At 31.3% G+C, this 19,321-nt stretch overlaps 1 protein-coding gene across 1 annotated transcript in view; it reads left to right on the top strand.

Annotated features, from left to right (window-relative positions):
- Positions 1 to 19,321, top strand: part of LOC134726382 (prominin-1-like) — a 62,688-nt gene that overhangs the window by 37,205 nt on the left and 6,162 nt on the right. Inside the window, exons 18-31 of the mRNA XM_063590781.1 lie at positions 108 to 254; positions 803 to 929; positions 3,259 to 3,362; positions 3,892 to 3,973; positions 4,260 to 4,409; positions 9,449 to 9,544; positions 9,885 to 9,959; positions 10,885 to 10,935; positions 12,200 to 12,280; positions 13,123 to 13,191; positions 13,609 to 13,695; positions 14,183 to 14,355; positions 15,224 to 15,298; positions 18,373 to 18,624. Of these exons, the coding sequence (XP_063446851.1) occupies positions 108 to 254; positions 803 to 929; positions 3,259 to 3,362; positions 3,892 to 3,973; positions 4,260 to 4,409; positions 9,449 to 9,544; positions 9,885 to 9,959; positions 10,885 to 10,935; positions 12,200 to 12,280; positions 13,123 to 13,191; positions 13,609 to 13,695; positions 14,183 to 14,355; positions 15,224 to 15,298; positions 18,373 to 18,619 (1,564 nt within the window). The 3' untranslated portion in view covers positions 18,620 to 18,624. The remainder of the gene's footprint in view (positions 1 to 107; positions 255 to 802; positions 930 to 3,258; positions 3,363 to 3,891; positions 3,974 to 4,259; positions 4,410 to 9,448; positions 9,545 to 9,884; positions 9,960 to 10,884; positions 10,936 to 12,199; positions 12,281 to 13,122; positions 13,192 to 13,608; positions 13,696 to 14,182; positions 14,356 to 15,223; positions 15,299 to 18,372; positions 18,625 to 19,321) is intronic.

The raw sequence follows: 19,321 nt of genomic DNA, 5'->3' as shown, positions 1-19,321 counted from the left end.
TTCATCCATTGAGCACATATAAATAGCTAAGCTATTTTTTATACAATAACAATAAAAATAGTAAAATATAAAGACTTGAAATTAATAGATTTTAATTTTGTTTTCAGATGGTATGCTTTCATCGGTGTGCCTTGCCTAACTTTGTTGGTTGTTGTGTTTTACCTGTTTGGTCTGCTGTTCGGTATATGTGGAGAAAGGCCTGGGAGAGATGCCAGATGCTGTAACAAAGGAGCAGGAAGTAATATGCTTTGTTGGTACGTAATTCAAATACCTTTAGTTTGATCTTGCTTTATATATCTTACAATTTCTGGAATGATTTTAATAATGTGTTGGAATGTGTTTCTATAAAAGTTTCCTAAACTGGACTAAAACAAGGTTGTGATTACACAAAGGTTTTTAATGAAGTAAATATAGCAAAACAAGTTTTGAACGAAACAATATAGAAGCTAAAAGAACTATATGACCTCGATTTCTGACTCAATCTCACTAGTGTTTTACTTTTATGTAAAACTGATTAAAGTGATTTTTGTTGTGTTGTCATTATATAATTCATTAAATAATACTTGTACATTTTGTACTATGATAAAATAAATATGATAAGTTAATTTGATTTATACCGAACAAATGCTCTGAAACCAGTTTACAACATATTTTTGCACTAAGAAAAACAAAATCACATAATATTGTGTCCCTCAAAAGAAACATGTTATATTTAGATATGAAATAAATTGTAGAATAAATTATAAGGAAAAAAAGACAATTTATTTGCAAGAAAATATATATATTTTTTCTTTCATTTCAGTGGTGTGGTATGTTCGTATTTGATTGGAAGCGTGATTATGTTCGTAGTAATCTTAATGTTTATACCATTTGGGTTACTGTATACCAATGGTTGTCGATACCTCAACGATGGGGTAGAGAATATACAGGTAAGGCTAACATGGAAATTTATTTTGCATCACATAACTTAGTCCCTTGATGATGTTTTAAACATGTCAAAAGGAACCATTATATGATTTCACTTTAAGCATAAACTTTTAATTACAACAAAAGCTGCATCCAGAACACTTACTGCTATGTTTATTTTCTAAATATAGTAACAAAGTAAATATTTTGTACAAAGTTAATATTTCCCATCCCTTTTCTATACAATCTGGGGCTCATTAAGGGTTGAAAAATAGATTTTTTTTTGTATAGTCATTTTTTTACCCAAGATGCAGTGGCGGGGGCATTAAGATTTACTCTTGTTAGTATGTCCCAAAATTGGTTTCTGTTCTCTGACATTAGTTTGCCTCAACTAAATGATATAAAAGCTATATGCATTGCTTTTTTATAAACACAAAACACAGATCATGTTCGAAAGTTTGTGCTGTCACTTTTACCTTTCTAGAGTAATGTCCCTTTACAAATAGTAAAATTGCTGAATTTTCCATTTCTGTTATAGTTTGCCTCAGCGAAATATTTCGAAACTTATACTTATAGATTATCGTTGGTCATCTCAACGAGATTGATTTTCTCGCTTGAGCTGGTACAGCGAAAGTGAGAAAAGCAATCGAGTTGAGATGACCAATGATAATCTGTTTATCGCTATTTTACCTATGACAACGTTGTCAATTTCAATGTCAATTTTGTTAGCAATGCACGTGCCTGCTTAGTTTCTAGCGATAATTTTTCCATCTCAGGCGAGAAGCATGATATGAAAATTATCACAAAAAAAGATCAAAAGAAAAATGCGCAAAATAGCGATAATCAATGCTTATTATCTCAAAAGATAGATAATATTTGAATTTTGGTGGCATTACTTTTAATGTTCCCGAATTATGTTCCTTTTCAAATGGAGAATTTTTGGTTTCTGTTCTCTAACTTATGTTTTCTTCAACCAAATGCTATGAAACTTATGCACAATACTTATTACTACAAAATTCAGATCAAGTACAAATTTGGGTTGCGTTACTTTTATCATTTGTCAGTTATGTCCCTTTATAACTATATATGATATACAAGCAAGTATCATCTGTATCAAATTGACAACATCATTTTTTTTAGCTGCAATATACAGTAACAACAATAGTACACAAGTGTCATAAAAATGTCAGCTTGTTTTTATCTACAGAAAATTGTTTTAACAGTTTAAGGGCATGACAAAACTGTTCCTCAGTTAAAAATGATCATGCAAATTTATGCATTATAAAACATTTATAAAAAAATATAAATACAGTCGACTCTCGTTATCTCGAAGTCAGCCAGACCGGAGAAATATTTCGAGATACACACAGTTCGACTCAAACGAAAACCGGAAGTTTGACTGAACAAGGGACACAACTCTTGCTTAGCATGGTAAAGCTAAAATAAATCAGGGTGAATATGGGAAGGGGATCGATATTCTGGTATCAGATCGATATATTTGTATGTCATGGTCTTTCGTTATTATAATAACATTGTTTTACTTATTCAATTGTTTCAGTTACAATTGTTTCCTATGGCTTTTATCCGAGAGAGTAATTTCCAATCGATAGTTTCGTTATTCAGGTCGTTTAAAGTTGACAAAATTGTTTATTCTCAGATACAAAAGACTTTAAAAAATTTAAATTCTTCTTCATTTTGTTTTATCTCACTCTTTCTTTTAATAAAAGAAAATACAAGATTAAAGACGCCGATTGAGTAATTTTTAGGTGATCATCAAAGGAAGTCATAATCCTTACTTTATACACACCCAAGCTCATTAGTGTAAATCACAATTAATTGTTTTTTAAACATTTTAAATACTTTTTCATGAACATAAACAATGTATCACTAATTATTTATAAAAATTCTATAAAAGATAATCTTAGGTAAACACTCGTGGAAACAGCATGTCATAAATCAATAGAGTGGTCAGTGACTGGAAATTTAATTACACGTGTATTGTCAGATTAACTCTTCAATCCATTTAAATGCCGGAGGTCATGTTCTGACATATGTGTATTAGTTCGAGATAAATAATGAATTTTGAATGCTTTTGTTAACCTTGGGATCGTAAATTTAGTTCGACTCAACCGAAATTTCGACACATCCAATTTCGACTCATCAGGAGTCGAATTACAGACATTTATATGGAACAAAGTTCCGGACCACGTGAAAACTTCGACTCATCCGAAATTTCGAGTCAACCGAGTTAGAGACAACAAGAGTTAACTGTACATATCATACAATGTTTATGTTTATGAAAGTTTAATTAGTTCATATTGAAAAAGGAAATGATTGTTTGGTCTTTTGTAGAGATTTGAGTTTGTAATAAGTGAATCTATGGGATATAATATATCTGAATTTATTGACCCTAAAGGAAAATCTGGAGGCAATATAACTGTTGGAAGTATTTTGGGGTAAGTCATAATCATATTTCTTATATAGCATTAAAAAAAGTAGCTAATTCTGGGTTAGGGACTCCCTTAATTTAATGAATATTTGATTATCTCTGGTAAAATGTAGGTCATAATGACACTTTTGTTTTGGAAATATATTGTGCTGTGAATATTTGAGATGACAGTTGAAGTACAAACATGATCCCAGCATGAAATCTAAATTTAAATATCTCAGATGATTTACATGATCTTTCATTGACCTGTGATTAAGGTTAGATTTTCAGGGTCAAGTCTAAGTCAGATATCATAAACTTAAGCAAAAGGTCAATTAAATTTGGTGTATTCAATAAATGTAAGGATAACAATATGTAACTGTTTGGATGCATTTATTCTGTTTCAGAAACCTATATTATGGCAAAATTTGATCACAATCAAAATTCAGACAGTATCAAGCTTGAGTATTGTGTATAAACTTGCTCCAACTGTTCAGGATTCTGTGGTCATATCAGTCTGTGCTCAGCAAACTGTTAATTGATATATTTCATTTCAGAAACTGCAAGAAAAATATGGGAGTCTACAGTGCATTCCATTTGGAAAATTTATTTTCACTGGATGAAATTCTTAACATGACAGTGAGTATGAAATGAAGTACCATCTTTGATTACTTAATACGGGTGTCCATCTTAAATATTATACATTTGATGTAGAATCTATTGTTTGTATTGTCACTTATATCAACTTTCTAATATTAAAACATCTTTACAGAGATTTTACGAAAACATTTATTAAATTATGTATTACATATGTGCAATGTACTTATAATATACTTTAAAGAAAAACATTTACTATAAATTCATGCAAAAATTTCTGAATTACAATACAAGGTAATAATCTTGATTCTTTTTATCATTTTTGCAGAAAATCACTTCAGAAATTGACAAAATTGTTGCTGAAGGAAGCAAAGCTAGTTTAGGAAATATTACCATCATTCCAGATGATTTGAAGAAACAGTTAACCGATTTTGCAGGAGCAGGAATAAACAATATTAATTTTACACAATATGAAGATGTAAGTATAATTGGTTTTAGTTCACAAAGGTATATACAACATCAGACAATAACTTGTGTTTAAGTGTATGGATCTCTCTGAAATTATACTACAAGGTTTCTTGCTACAAAGGAATGGCTGGAACTGAGTTCTGGGGTTCTTGCTTCAAACTAAATTCAATAGGTTGAGGGCCAAAAAAGGGGCCAAATAAGCATTTTGTAGTTTCCAGTCAATAACTTGTGTTTAAGTGTATAAATCTGTATGAAATTGTACCACAAGTTTCCATAATGCAAAGAGATGGTTGAGGGGGAGGGGTGGGATTATGGCTCTAATAATTTAGCAACTAGAGCTAGAGCAAATATGGGCAAAAAAGGGGGAAAACAAGTTTTTTTCTGGTTTAAGGCAATTTAGACAATTTAATCCCAATTCCATTTAGATAATACTGTTATATATATGTTTGATTACCTCCCTTACACTGCTTGAAAATAACGTAGTAAGAAAGATCCATTTAAAAATGATGATTGTCTTGAGATGATTAGCTGTAAAAAAAAAATTAGAAGTTACTATTTTGAATAACTATTAATTTAAACCATGACTGTATAAGATTTCAGAAACTAAAAAGAAAATTTCTTCAGATAATTTTTTGGAGGGGATTAATATTCAACAGCATAGTAAATTACTCAAAAGCAAAAAAAATATTTAAGTTCATTAGACCACATTCATTCTGTGTCAGAAACCTATGCTGTGTCAACTATTTAACAGGTCAGGACCACTACCTTATATGGAAATGCATAAATTAACATACTTATGTTCTTGCACATGTAATTGTTTATTTACATGTGACGCAATTTATTTTTACCTAGGTTTTTGACCAATCCACTAAATGAGTCACAATGCATGATGGACTACTACGTGTTTACAATCAACCAAGAACACGTGTTATTTACTGAAATACAACACATTTTTTCGTGCAATGCGGGATTCACAATTTCGCTATGTTTTTCATTTTGTGTATCCTCATTAATAGATCGTGATATAAAGTATTACTTCCATGCTCAGATTAACGAAGAGTTGTTTCTATGCAAAGAAAAAAGGGTTTGATTTACCCGATATATAGCCATTAATATGTTTGATGATGGCACGGATATTTTATGAATTGTCAACCAGACAGCAACGAAACAACAGCGAAAAAAACACAATTACCCATGAGACAAACTTACTGGTGTAAAGTAAGCCGTCGATACCAGCCGGTGCTGATATTCACGAGTACAGCAATTTTCGAATAGATAATTAAAGGCAAATGTGTGATCCTTGAATTCTGTGTTCGTAAAAAAGACGAAGAAATATTTACGTACATGGCAGTGTTAACAAAATTATAAGTATTTATTTTTGTCACATTTCAGTATATGGGACTTCCAAACTGTTCCCTTTGTTTTGAAGGTAGTGAAGTCAGCAACTGTAGTTTCAGTTTGTTCGTTTTTTAACAGGCTCGGACTTTGCCAACTGAATAAAGCATTACAGCTGATTTCTTATACCTGCAAAGTAAAACTTTGGTTGGCTTGCTTGCTTTGTTTGTATATTTGTTTATACAAGCTTTAAAAATAAGATTGACATCTTTAAACAATATATATAATATAGGCATAGTTTAACTTGTATATTTTATATTTTGTATAATATACAAACAAAGCAAGCAAGGTAAGCAAAGTTTTGCTCTACATGCATTAGGAAATAAGCTGTAATGATGTTATCCATATGTATGTCCGACAAGAACTTTTGTGAAAATTCATCGTTGGATCTATAATTAAAAAAAAGATGTGGTATGATTGCCAATAAGACAGCTGTCCACAAGAGACCAAAATAACACAGAAATAAAAATTTATAGATCACCGAACGGCCTTCAACAATGAGCAAAGCTCATACCGCATAGTCAGCTATAAAGGCCCCGATATGACAGTGTAAAACTATTCAAACGAGAAAACAAACGACCTTATTTATATAAAAAAAATAAACGAAAAACAAATATGTAACACATAAATAAACGACTACCACTGAAATACAGGCGCCTATACACTATAGTTTTTTGGAAAGATTAGAACTTGTTCTAAATCTTTACTTAGGCACCACCCTCCCTAACAGCAGGACAGGTTAGCTACTGTTACTAAATGTATTCACACTAAAATATAGTTCCCTATGGTTCTCATGAATGTGCACATAATACACAAATAAACTGAAAAAACTGGGTATATTATTGGAGCAGTTCATTCAAGAATGCATGTTATTAAGGTGTGTTGATGTGCAGGCTTTTTTATAAACATTTTGATTGAGGTAACTGGGTATTGATTCCACTAGTATGATTGACAACTGTCATTATCACTAAACAATCAGAGACAAGGTGGACCTTTAATTAGAATGCCCCACCTCCTTAACTGCCAATCAAATTGACCACATTACCTATCAACCTCAGTCTTACATAATTATACAGACCATTCAACACACATTTAATTCTTAATACACAAGCATTTGACCTCATAATATAATAAACAAATGTGTATATAAGATGTTTGATATTGATAAGGATGATAGATTTATTTATTGCCAATTACTTTTGATCTACATTACATAAAGTTATTCTGTAAATTATATCTGAAAGATAAATGACTAATGGATTAACAAGATCTTAAAAAAATGAAATATGAATATAAATATGAATATATAAAAGGTATTCAAGTATGGCCTATAACTTACTTGATAATTTTCCAATAATCATCTGTAATTAATCAACAATTTAGATTAGTTCACTTTTTTTATCAGGAATTGGCTTGAAACAGTTTTAAAACTTATAATAATTATTACAAACCATTGTTTATTAGTTTATTTCCCATCAATCATTATGTCTATTTTAGTCATTTGAATTTTTATTAGAAGTAAATATATATTTTTGCAATCAAGAAAGAATCCACATTTCAATAATATAAGTTTTTTAATTGGTTTTTGTTGAAAAATAAAATTGAAAATGCCCTGTGTTGAAAAATACTTAAAAATTTGATCAAAAGGCACTCTAAAACTTTTAATTTTCAATGCCATATAACCTCTGTTTCAACTTACAAAATGCCCCAAAACAACATTTTTAGAATATATTTGTTGGCACTTTAAAGCTTTTAGCTGTATGGCTTACAAGGATAGTTGATAACAATTACTAGAAGAATTTTTGCATTTTTTTGTTTTTTTAAAACATGTTCTGAACTGGCAACATAATTTCGATTAGATATATATTAACTGCAGTTTAAATAAAATTGTGCAAATTTAGAGACTCATATTATTTAATTTGAGCTCATTTTATCCTCATACTGGAAAAGCAAATTTCCTTCTAAAGACCTGCTGTAAATGTAATTTTCAGCAACAGTGCTCTATAAATGTTCATTTTCTCCCACCATACCTTAATATGAAATAATTCAAACTACTGTTCTAATCTTTCCATGAGTGATATCCATCACTTTGATTTGTGGATGGGATAGATTTCTTCTCCTTTTATATATTTAATTGGGCCGGGTTTTTTTTTTTTTTTTTTTACACAAGTAATTTTGTGGTCATTTATAGCTTACTTTTCAGCATTGAACCTATGACTGCTTACTCTACTGAATTATGTCTTTGTTGGAAAGATGTCTCATTTGGCACTCATACCTCCTCTCCTTTTTCTATATACATTTAACACGTTTTAGAAAAAAAAAAGTAATATGGCACCCACTATGATCCAGAGACTTTTGATATTGGAGATATTTCACATATGTCAACAGGACAGCAGCCGAACGATAAAAAACCTCTGAAGTATATTTTGTGATAAAATTAGCAAGAAACGGATATTATCGATGGATGAAACTATAAAAAAAATGTATTGAGCAATATACCGTACCCGCTCTAAGAGGGCGGGGTTCCGGGGGGGATCGACCCGGCCCCTTCTTTTGGACGATCAGTGCATTTGGATGGGAACATGTAGTTGGAACCGCCTCCCCTTTTGTCCAGGGTTAGGACCCCCTTTTTTAAATGGCTGGATCCGCCCCTGTCGCTTTCATAACACTTACTTTTAGCATACTGAATATTAGGATGTTCTTACTTTTAGTTCAGGTCCTGATAAAAAAAATTACACATTCAGAACAGAAAGAAGTGTTCAAGTTCAATGAAAGTTTTCGTGTAGGAAGAAATAATTTTGGAATGACATTATACCGGTTAAAAAGAGCCCAAATGATTTTCTTACTGGACAGTGGTCACTTTATTGGATATTTCACTGTTTCATGTCGTGAAATTAATGCAGGTTCAATTCATAACAATGCACAAAACCGGTCAAACTACTTTTGCAAGGCGAAAAAGAAAGTCGAATCGTGAAGCCAGTAAACAATATTTTTTTAATCTAAGCATGCAAATTGAAGATCACGTTATATATTTTACATTAAATATATTTGCAGATTAAAAACATTGGTAATGAGAGTCCCAGACAATATATTAGTTGACTGTTTTCCCACTAATTCCACGTGTTTTAAGTAGTAGTTTACTCGTAGTAGCCCACAATGCATTATAGTCCATTGAGTCGATTGGTCAGTTTTTCAAGGCCATATTGGCCTTGTGTTTTGGAAATTACTATGCAAATATATTCTGACGTCAGAAAATCTAGAGTTCTCGACCTGTTTAATCACAATCCAAATTCAGAGCTGTACACACCTTGAATGTTACTGTGTCCATACTTGCCCTAACTGTTCAGGGTTCCACCTCTGGGTCGTATAAAGCTGCACCCTGCAAAGCATCTTGTTATCTTTTAATAATTAATCATAGACTTAGCAAATATTTTATTGGCTTCAATCAGTTATGAAAAAGGGCACATTTCAAGAAAAGGAGCAGACATTTTACATGAACTGATCAGAATCCAAAAAAATCAAACTAATCTGAAAAAAAATAATTTAAGAAAAGTTTAATTTATTAGTTTGTTGATTTAGTTTTCATACTCATTTTATAGTCCATGTTCAGAAAAAGTTAAATCATATGTTTATAATATTTGTTTTATACTTCAGTTAAACAAAGATAGTGTTCCCAATTTGAATTCAATAATGGATGAATTGAACAGTACAGCTCATCAACTACAAGAATCAGGTGACACTGTAACTTCTGTAAGTTTTTTTACTTAAATGTATTAATTTATATTCATGGTTACTGGTTTTTGAGGATTGAAGGAAAATTGTCTTTTTGTGGACATTGAAAATTGATATTTTTAGCTATTAATTTTTAGTTTTGAAGAGAGTTATAATATTTTGCTATAAATGATAGAATAAGACAAATTTAAACAAAAATTAATGACAGGGGTATGTCATATTGCAGGGTTTAAGAGATCATTGTATATAGGTTTGCTGAGAGATCATGAGATATGAACCTTTGTAAATGTGCTATGGTTGAACAAACACTGATAATGTCTTTATTTATACCATGTTCCCTGTTATTTTTTTTTTACAGAAGCAGCTCTTGAATGAGTGGGAAAAATTATTAAGGATTCAGCAACACGAAATACCACTCATTAATCAAGCCAAGGTAAGAGTAATATATATTAGTAGGATCCTTTTAAAATATGCTAACAAGCTTTGTAAGACCTTTCCTATTTGACATTTAAGTTTTTTAAGAGTTTAATTTGTTAAACTTAGTATTTAGGTCAGTTTAAGGGAAATCACTTATGAGAAGTCAACAATTTTTATTTTTTAGGTCATATTATTGTGAAACTACATCAAAAGTCAATGTTGTTAGTCTTAGTTTATTGTCGAGCCTGCAACTTTTGTTGCAGAAAGCTCGACATAGGGATAGTGTTCCGGCGGCGGCTACGGCGGCAGCGGCGGTGTTAGCTCACTTCTTAAAAGCTTTATATTTTAGGAGGTGGAAGATCTGCATGCTTCATACTTTGTATATAGATGCCTCATGTTACAAAGTTTTCGTCAGTCACATTTCAAATGTCCTTGACCTCATTTTCATGGTTCAGTGACCACTTGAAAAAAAAGTTCAGATTTTTTGTAATGTTGAATATTGGTTTTATGGAAGCATTGTTAGCTGTACATGTCAGCCTGGCATGGTTCATCTGACCTTGACCCCATTTTCATGATTCATTGGTCTTTGTTTAGTTATCTTGGTTAATGTAACATTCATGTGACAGTTGTAATTAAGCTTTATACTTAGGACTATCAACATAATATCAATGATAAGTAAAGAAGGCGAGACATTTCAGTGTGTGCACTCTTGTATATAAAAGTGTTGCTTTTTAAATTTCAACTTTTGCATATAATAGTTTCAAAATTACAAAAGGTCAAGTTATTTCACTGTGTCAACAGTATACTCAGCCAACAAATTTAAACAGCAAATTTGTTTTTAGATTTAGAAAAAGAAATAAATTCAAAGTTTTGTACTTTTAATAGAGTAATAATAACCTATATGTAATGGTTTGTTATACCAGTATATATATTTTTTTCAGGGAAATTTAACAGGAGCTCTTGATAATTTGAAGAATCAGACAAATTTAAATGTAAGTTCAAAAAATATTTGCTTGGTTATAATCAGTAAGTAGTTTTTTTTTATTTCGATTCAAATTCATTTGAATGATGCATATAGAATTTGAGCCATATAGTTTAGTCAGGTGTTATTCCATTATATCAAGTAGGAAAACAAAAAGTCCTAAAACAATGAGTAGACAGCAACACTTTTTTAGAACTCGAAAGCTTTGATTATCTGAATAGCTAAAGGTTACCTGCCAAAACATTTAGCTTGCATATCAACACAAACATGAAGCATTAGATACAGTTTTGTTAGTTTAAATCTTGCCGGATTTTTCTCTCTACCGGTAGTTTAATGCACACAATTAGTTTTCACACAGAATTATTTAAAAATTCAATATTCTTAACCCTTACCATGCTGAGTTGTTTTCAGAAATTCTCTAAATTTCCAGTATTTGCAAAAATATGCAAATGATATGCAAATGAGCTGTACCCTGATGCTGATGCATACTGATTGCAATAAATCTAAAATAGGGGATCACGGGGTGGAGTGGTCGGGGTAAGGAGGTGGGGAAGGGTGGGCAGAAATATGCCCCAAAGTTGGTCCTCAGGTGCAAAAAGCGTCAATTTTGACAATTTTTCGTTCTTTTTCTCAACCTGTAAGTCCGAGAGATGCTAATAGATGCATCCATCTGTAGTTTACATGTAGAGTGGACACCAGTGAACACTTTTATCACAACAGTTGTTAGGTCGGAGTGAAACTGATCTGGGTTCATCAGTGTAAAGAAGGTCATTTGCACCAAAATTCACAAAATTTCGGAATTTTTCCAATTTTGAACTTTAACTGGACTTGCAACCGGAAGTAGTTGTTTCCTCAGCGTATTTTGATAATAACCATGACCAGTCGTTATGTGCCTTTAGGTTAACAGTATTTGTCAAGGTTTCAGTCCTTTGAACTCCCGTGTTTCAGACCTTGAAGGTAACCCCACCCCTCCAAATCCAAGTTTGTATTTGAGCTCAAAATGAATATTAAACGTGAGAAACATGACATGAATAGTTTCCGATTGTGGAAATGTGCATACACTACGAATTAAATGGTATTACGATGACCCTTAAATGTATGGCCATTGATGCCAAAATAACGGTAATCTGGGTACAGCCGTAATATTACAGCCCTGGCATGACAAGGGTTAACAAACATAAGGCATGTCAAAAAATAAAATGCTCACACATATTAATGACTGAATCACTGGTTTTGGTAACGTTTTTTTATTTTTTGGTGTTTTTTTGGAACAGGATCAAGTTCAGAATGTAATAGACAGCTTGACTACATCTCAGAATACATTCAACCAAGAATCAACAAGAATATTGAAAGAGGTAAAAAAAAATTGCTTGATGTTAGCCATCCATTAATTTCACTCTGTTTCAACTTTCAATTTATTACTCTCTATGAACATTTTCCTTTATAATAGAATTGGGTCATTTATAACCAATGCCATTGATCATATAGGTCAGGAGGCGTAATTGATTCCCCATAGCCTTTTCTTCTACAGCTCAGACTGTATTGAGAACTTGGATATGTTCAATAGTTTGTTTCGATACTAAGACATTTTCAAATATGACTGTTCAAATTTTTGGGTTATGAAGTGAAATTCATTATTCCTTAAATTAGCTCACACCAAAAATCCTTTTGTAATGTGGTTTGTCATTGTGGAAAATCCCTTTTTTCACACAATAAGGTCTTTGAAAATTTATTCTTTGGATATATTCAATAACTCCATATTTTTTACACATTTATTCTATGGTCTTCTACTTTGAAATTCCTAATCACCACAAATGGTTAAGCTCAGTCACTTGTTAAAAATATAAACATGTCCAATATCGCTACACATAGATATTTTGTTCACACACAAGTTTTGAATTCTTCACCTTGAGATGCAATAGGGATCATGATATTTTAAGGGTCAATAGGTCATAAAGAGATTCAATCTTGATGATGAAATTACATTTAGAATCCACCTCCAAGATAATAAATAATGTTCTCATTTTCTATCAAGCATGTTTTCTATCATATTACATGTAAAGACTAAGAATTTTACATCAAATAAACTGAAGCATTCAAAATACTATGTAAGCCCTTTTTGTTCTTTTAGGTTTGACACAGATTGTGTAGAATTTCATGAGAGTATTATAAATATTATTTTCATTTTATCTTACAGAGTTTAGTGGCCACGTCACAGACGCTTGTGAACACAGTCTCAGACCAGTTGAACAAAGTCAAAACAGATGTATGTTGACTTTTTCTGTCTTATATATTAATGCAGTGCAATATTTTTGATACAGCAGTATATGCTTTATAAATAAAAAAAAATAGATCATGCAATTAATGACTAAAAATATATGAAATAAAATTAATGAAAGAAATAGGGAATGTGTCAGAGACAAAAACCTGACCAAAGGACAGAAAATGGTGATCAATATATCTTAACTCACTGAGTTTGTAAAGTAAAAGCTAATTTTGACTTTTGGTTTCTTGGCTTTTTAACGTTATGATTTTTAACTTTCAAATATTTTGACCTCATTATTTGTTTAACAAAAAAAAATCCATATTTGTTTCTCGACTTTTTAGCGTTAAGGTTTTGAACTTTCAAATATTTCGTCATCATTATTTGTTCAAACAGATAACTTTTCACATTTATTTTCAGATAAGATCCTATGGAAAGTGTGAGCCAGTTTATAAGAATGTACAACAGTTATCCGATGCTTTTTGTGTTACATTTTTAGATCCTGTGGTAAGTTAAATTAATGACAAAAAATTTATTTTAACGATTCCTTTCTCATTTAGTAATAAATAAAATGGAAAATGGAAAAGGGGAATGTATCAAAGTGACAACAACTTGACCAAAGAGCAGATAACAGCTTTAGTTCACCAATAGTTCTTCAACACAGTGATAAAGCTTGCACCTGGAGGCATCCTTCAGCTGGTCCTTAACCAAAATGAGTACTAGTTCATAGAAAAATGGGGAAAACACACATCTTACTAATAACAACTTTTAATATTCAAATAATTGTTTGTAAATTAATGAATGTTAGAATTTCACTTCTTGAAAACATTATTTTGTTCTGTCAAGGCCATATATGGTGGTAAAAAAAATTTCTTGTGAAAATTTTCCACATGTTCATATATGATGCAAATGAGTCTCATGATAACTTCATGCGATTTTTAACCCTAACATTACAGATATACAATCTTACTTTATTAATGTGTTTGTTTTACAGAATTCTATATGGTTTGGATTAGGCTGGGGACTAGCCTTCTTTATACCAGCTATAATATTTGCCCTTCTGACTGTCAATCTGTACCAGAGAGAAGAACCATATGATACAGGTTTCCACAGAACTAGAAAAATGTTGAAGGCTAGAGATAAGGAGGAATCTACATTTGACAACCCGTAAGTTTTATGTTTGGGATACACAGTAGTTTTTTCAGATCTTGACTGTTGTGAGTTTACCAATACTTCTATGCCAAATATTTATATATACTATGGGGATTGCTCTAATTATTTTATATTCAATATAATTTAAGTGCAAAAAATTATGCTCGGTGTGTCTGGCCATTTAAATGCTGAATTTTAGCAGATCTTATAGTTATACATATAAATAGATATTTAACTTTTTATATTATCCATATCATAAGAATTCAAAGCATTATATATTTTTGTTCTGAATAATGACAATATCAATAGTCTATTTGCCAATTCCATAATTGACTTATGTAATAAAATTAACAAAGGAAAATAGCATATATATAATTACATTAGATGTATGTTTTATTATAATAAGTTATTCTGATTGGCTAACAGCACATCACATGTTATTTCATAAACAATTGCATGAGACAATAACATTTATCATACATGATGACACCAGGTCCCACAATAAAGTGCACAGGTGAATTAAATAAAACTTGATAAAAATCGTGTTTTCATGACCCTAGCTAAAAAATGTAATTATAAGTATTGAATGCTTCTTTTTGTAACTTTATAGGGTTGTACAAGCGTTGACCGTGCTTACATTTTTAGAATGAAGCGCTTCTGCGCTTCATACAAAATGTACTTCGGTCAACGCTTCTACACCCCAATAAATTTACAAAAAGAAACATTCAATTCTTAATTAAATCAAATTTGTAATTGGTATTGAGGCTATTGAATAATGTCAAATGATTAAAAATCAGTTTTTCCATGTCCTTTGTTATAATGTTTCTCAACCCATCCAGGAATCTCATCTAAAGATTCATTATATTTCTTTTTTTTTTACCAGTGACATTGATAGATATCAAGGTCAAGGTTATGATGCATATGGTGGACCAGGAGCAGACAACATTCCACTGACAGGGTAGGTAGTTTTACATGGAGTTAGAATGGATATTTTGGGGATTATTTTTTTATCATTTTTGCATGAACTTTATTTGAGTACTGGTCAGCTTAAATTAGTCAGATTTATTTGAAGATAGTCTTAAGTGCAACTTTTAAGTTTTGTTGTTTTTTTATATTCGAGATATGAGCTACATTGGATAGAAAGCAACCTTAGGCAAATAATAAGTCTGTAACAGTTTTGATAATGAGTTGATATAAGAACTCTACTAAAAATACCAACATCCATCTTTTATATCGTATTTAAATGTTCCGAAACCAATCAAAGTTGTATACATGTGCACTTGCATAAGATTGATTTAGATCTGACGCAGCTCCTATATTTAAGATATTAAAAAAAAAATGAGGAAGTAAGGTTACACCGTTATATTTTCAGAAAAATATATGTTCCAGATGACTGAGCAGTTTTCTTGATCTAAAGTAATTTATTTGAATTATCATCGACATTGATCAATTACTAATGCATCAAAAACTATATTTGTCATCTATGTATTCAGTATGTTTATTTGCTTTGTTGTGGTTGTATTGAAAAAATTGCTTCATTTTTTTTACACTGATATCTCAACAGAGAAATTATTGTTCAGTTCAATCAGCTTAGACTGCTTGTATATTAACATCTCCTACAAATATAAAAATTCTTGTTAAATTTACTGGGATAGGATTAAGTATATTTATGTTACAGAAAGTTATAATAACTCAATAAATTCTTAGAACACATTAAATAAGATATATGATCATATTCATAGTTATGTCCCTTATCATTCAGTGGAAAACCAAACATTCATTTAGGATGGCAAGCAAAATCCATAGCAGCCATATGTTTCAATGAAAACACAATATTTTGGTGGCCTGCTTTCAGTTATAAATTAACTTGTCAAAGATACCAGGATTAACATTTTGTATTCGTGCCAGACACACGTTTTGTCTACAAAAGACTCAACAGTGACGCTATAATCAAAATGGACTAAAAATGCTAAAAGCTTTGCCATAAAATGATTATTTAAACCAACCTGAACAAATGGACATCTATACCATACCTCTGTTAAAATTAGTACCACACTACCACTGGATATTAAGTAACCAACAATCTATTAAAATTAGTATCTAGTTCTCTACATGAGTGTTGATTTATTAAAATTAATAAAATAGGCAAAATTGGCCAAAATTCACAAACATAATTTTGTAGATAATATATCAAGAGTATCGTGTAATTCTTTTCTTTGTGATGGGTATTTTTTTTTCATTCTTCTAAAAATAAAATTGAGCAATTCTTTATCTACTGTGGATTCACTTATATTCGTGGTATACCAATTTTTGTGGGTTTCGTGGGTCACAGCGAAACCACGAATTTAAGAATTCAACGAAGAATAATCCCGATAAATGTGTATGGAAAACGGATGTTTATTTCCGGTTATGTTATGCAGTTCTAGTATAGTGTTGACTAGCGATAAACATTGTAACATAACACATGTTTTTTTTATTGAAAGAAGATACAAGTATTTTAATTAAATTAATAATAAATATATCGAATATCAGTGATAATTTACTTTTTAAAATTGATTAAAACTGTTCATGGAAAATAACTGCAAGTTGTTAATTACTGTGTCATAGTTTGGTTTACTAGTGATTGAAAATCAATAGGATTAAGTACGGGGATATTGCCCGTAGGTAATATTGTTTATTACAGGAACATTTATTTTCACACCTTTTACTTATATGACTGTATTATATCTTGATTAGGGAAATGATCTTTCAATCATAAAGCTTTGATTGTCTTGTAGAATTTCGACAAGCATTTATAAATTGTGAAACAAACAAATAATTAGATGTCTTTGTCCATTATTGTAATAGAATTTTTCAATGAACACTTTAACCTAATATGACCAAGCGAGGATTTTGACAATTCAAAACTTTTTCAATGAATTCCTTTTTTTTTGTTTGTTTTATTATTGATCAAACCAAGGAGGTTATATGATCTCCTAAATCAAAAAGAAATCCGCGAATTACGTATCTGATTTTGTTTTGTTTTGTAATAAGCGATCTACGAATTTACGTATACCACGAAACGTCGTTTTTTGTCTATCCACGAAAATTGATACCCACGAAAATAAATGAATCCACAGTAATTGAATAAAGTATTGCAATCGTTATTTAAAACAAATTACTTAAAAAAAAGAAAAATATAAATTATTTAGCAAATTTTTACTTCTAATAAAATTGAATTTAAAGAACAGTTGAGGTTAAAATAGAACATCTAATCTCTGTTGAGATTCATGTGTTTATGATTGTCATCATAGATGGTAAACGGATGGAATTATATGTACAGGTTATTTTCAATACAATGCCATACCATTGGGATATCTTATTGAAGGCCATTTTTGTTTATAGACATTAAATAGATTATACATGTATTATCTCAATTTGAAAAAAAGATTTTTGAAAATAGATATTAGGTATTTTTGGAATTTTAACAAAATAAATAAGAGGGAAATATCAAATGGCTTTGAACAGAATTATTAACATATAGATAATATTTGTAAAAGGTTTGTTAAGCAGTAATTGAAAAAATATTCCAACTATGAAAAAAGAATAAGTAACCATATTGGCATGGCAGTGTATTGATTATTATAAATGCTGATTGAAAACAACCAAAGACGTGTCCATTTGAATGACACTACTGGAAAATTTCAGCCTTTTGTGATTTTTCTAACCGTTTGAATGACACTACTGGAAAATTTCAGCCTTTTGTGATTTTTCTAACCATTTGAATGACACTACTGGAAAATTTCAGCCTTTTGTGATTTTTCTAACCATTTAAATGACGCTACTGGAAAATTTCAGCCTTTTTGTGATATTTCTGAAAATGAAAGAAACAGGAAATTAATTTCTGATTATTTTTGATGATGTTTGTTTTATGAGCTGATAATTCAGTAAATTTAACCATTGGAAAAGATGGTCCTGAAAACCAGTAGAAGAATTAAATGGACACCGTTTGTGTGGGAAAGCTTTGTAGTTAGAATATCTTAACTTTTGTAGCGTGGGTCAGAATCGTGACAGAAATCATAGTGGTGGTGGTGGTGGTGTGCCTAATCAAGGTTACTATTCTCCTGAACATCGGGGAGGTCATCCAGATCACCGTAATAGTCGTTATCCCGACCACAGACAGAGTAGTGGAGGTTATTCTGATCACAGAAATAGTGGAGGTTATCCCTCCGCACCCCCTCCATATAATGGACATGGCTATGATGACGGTCCTGCTAAAAAATATAGACCCCAATATTAAACAATGTAAGTACATGTATTGTCACAGGAATAGTGGAGGTTATCCCTCCGCACCGCCTCCATATAATGGACATGGCTATGATGATGATGTTAGAGGTCCAGCTAATAAATATAGACCCCAATATTAAACTATGTAAGTACAGGTATTGTCACAGAAATAGTGGAGGTTACCCCTCGGCACCCCCTCCATATAATGGACATGGCTAGGATAATGATGTTTGAGGTCCAGCTAATAAATATAGACCCCAATATTAAACTATGTAAGTACAGGTATTGTCAAAGAAATAGTGGTGGTTACCCCTCTACACCCCCTCCATATAATGGACATGGCTATGATGATGATGTTAGAGGTTCAGCTAATAAATATAGACCCCAATATTAAACTATGTAAGTACAGGTATTGTCACAGAAATAGTGGCAGTTACCCCTCTGCACCCCCTCTATAAAATGGACATGGCTATGATGATGATGTTAGAGGTCCAGCTAATAAATATAGACCCCAATATTAAACTATGTAAGTACAGGTATTGTCACAGAAATAGTGGAGGTTACCCCTCTGCACCCCCTCCATTTAATGGACATGGCTATGATGATGATGTTAGAGGTCCAGCTAATAAATATAGACCCCAATATATTAAACTATGTAAGTACAGGTATTGTCACAGAAATAGTGGCAGTTACCCCTCTGCACCCCCTCCATTTA

Source organism: Mytilus trossulus, chromosome 7, assembly GCF_036588685.1.
Source record: "Mytilus trossulus isolate FHL-02 chromosome 7, PNRI_Mtr1.1.1.hap1, whole genome shotgun sequence".
Taxonomy (NCBI): domain Eukaryota; kingdom Metazoa; phylum Mollusca; class Bivalvia; order Mytilida; family Mytilidae; genus Mytilus; species Mytilus trossulus.
The sequence above is the reverse complement of the archived record's forward strand: the minus strand, read 5'-3'. Positions and strand labels throughout refer to the sequence as shown.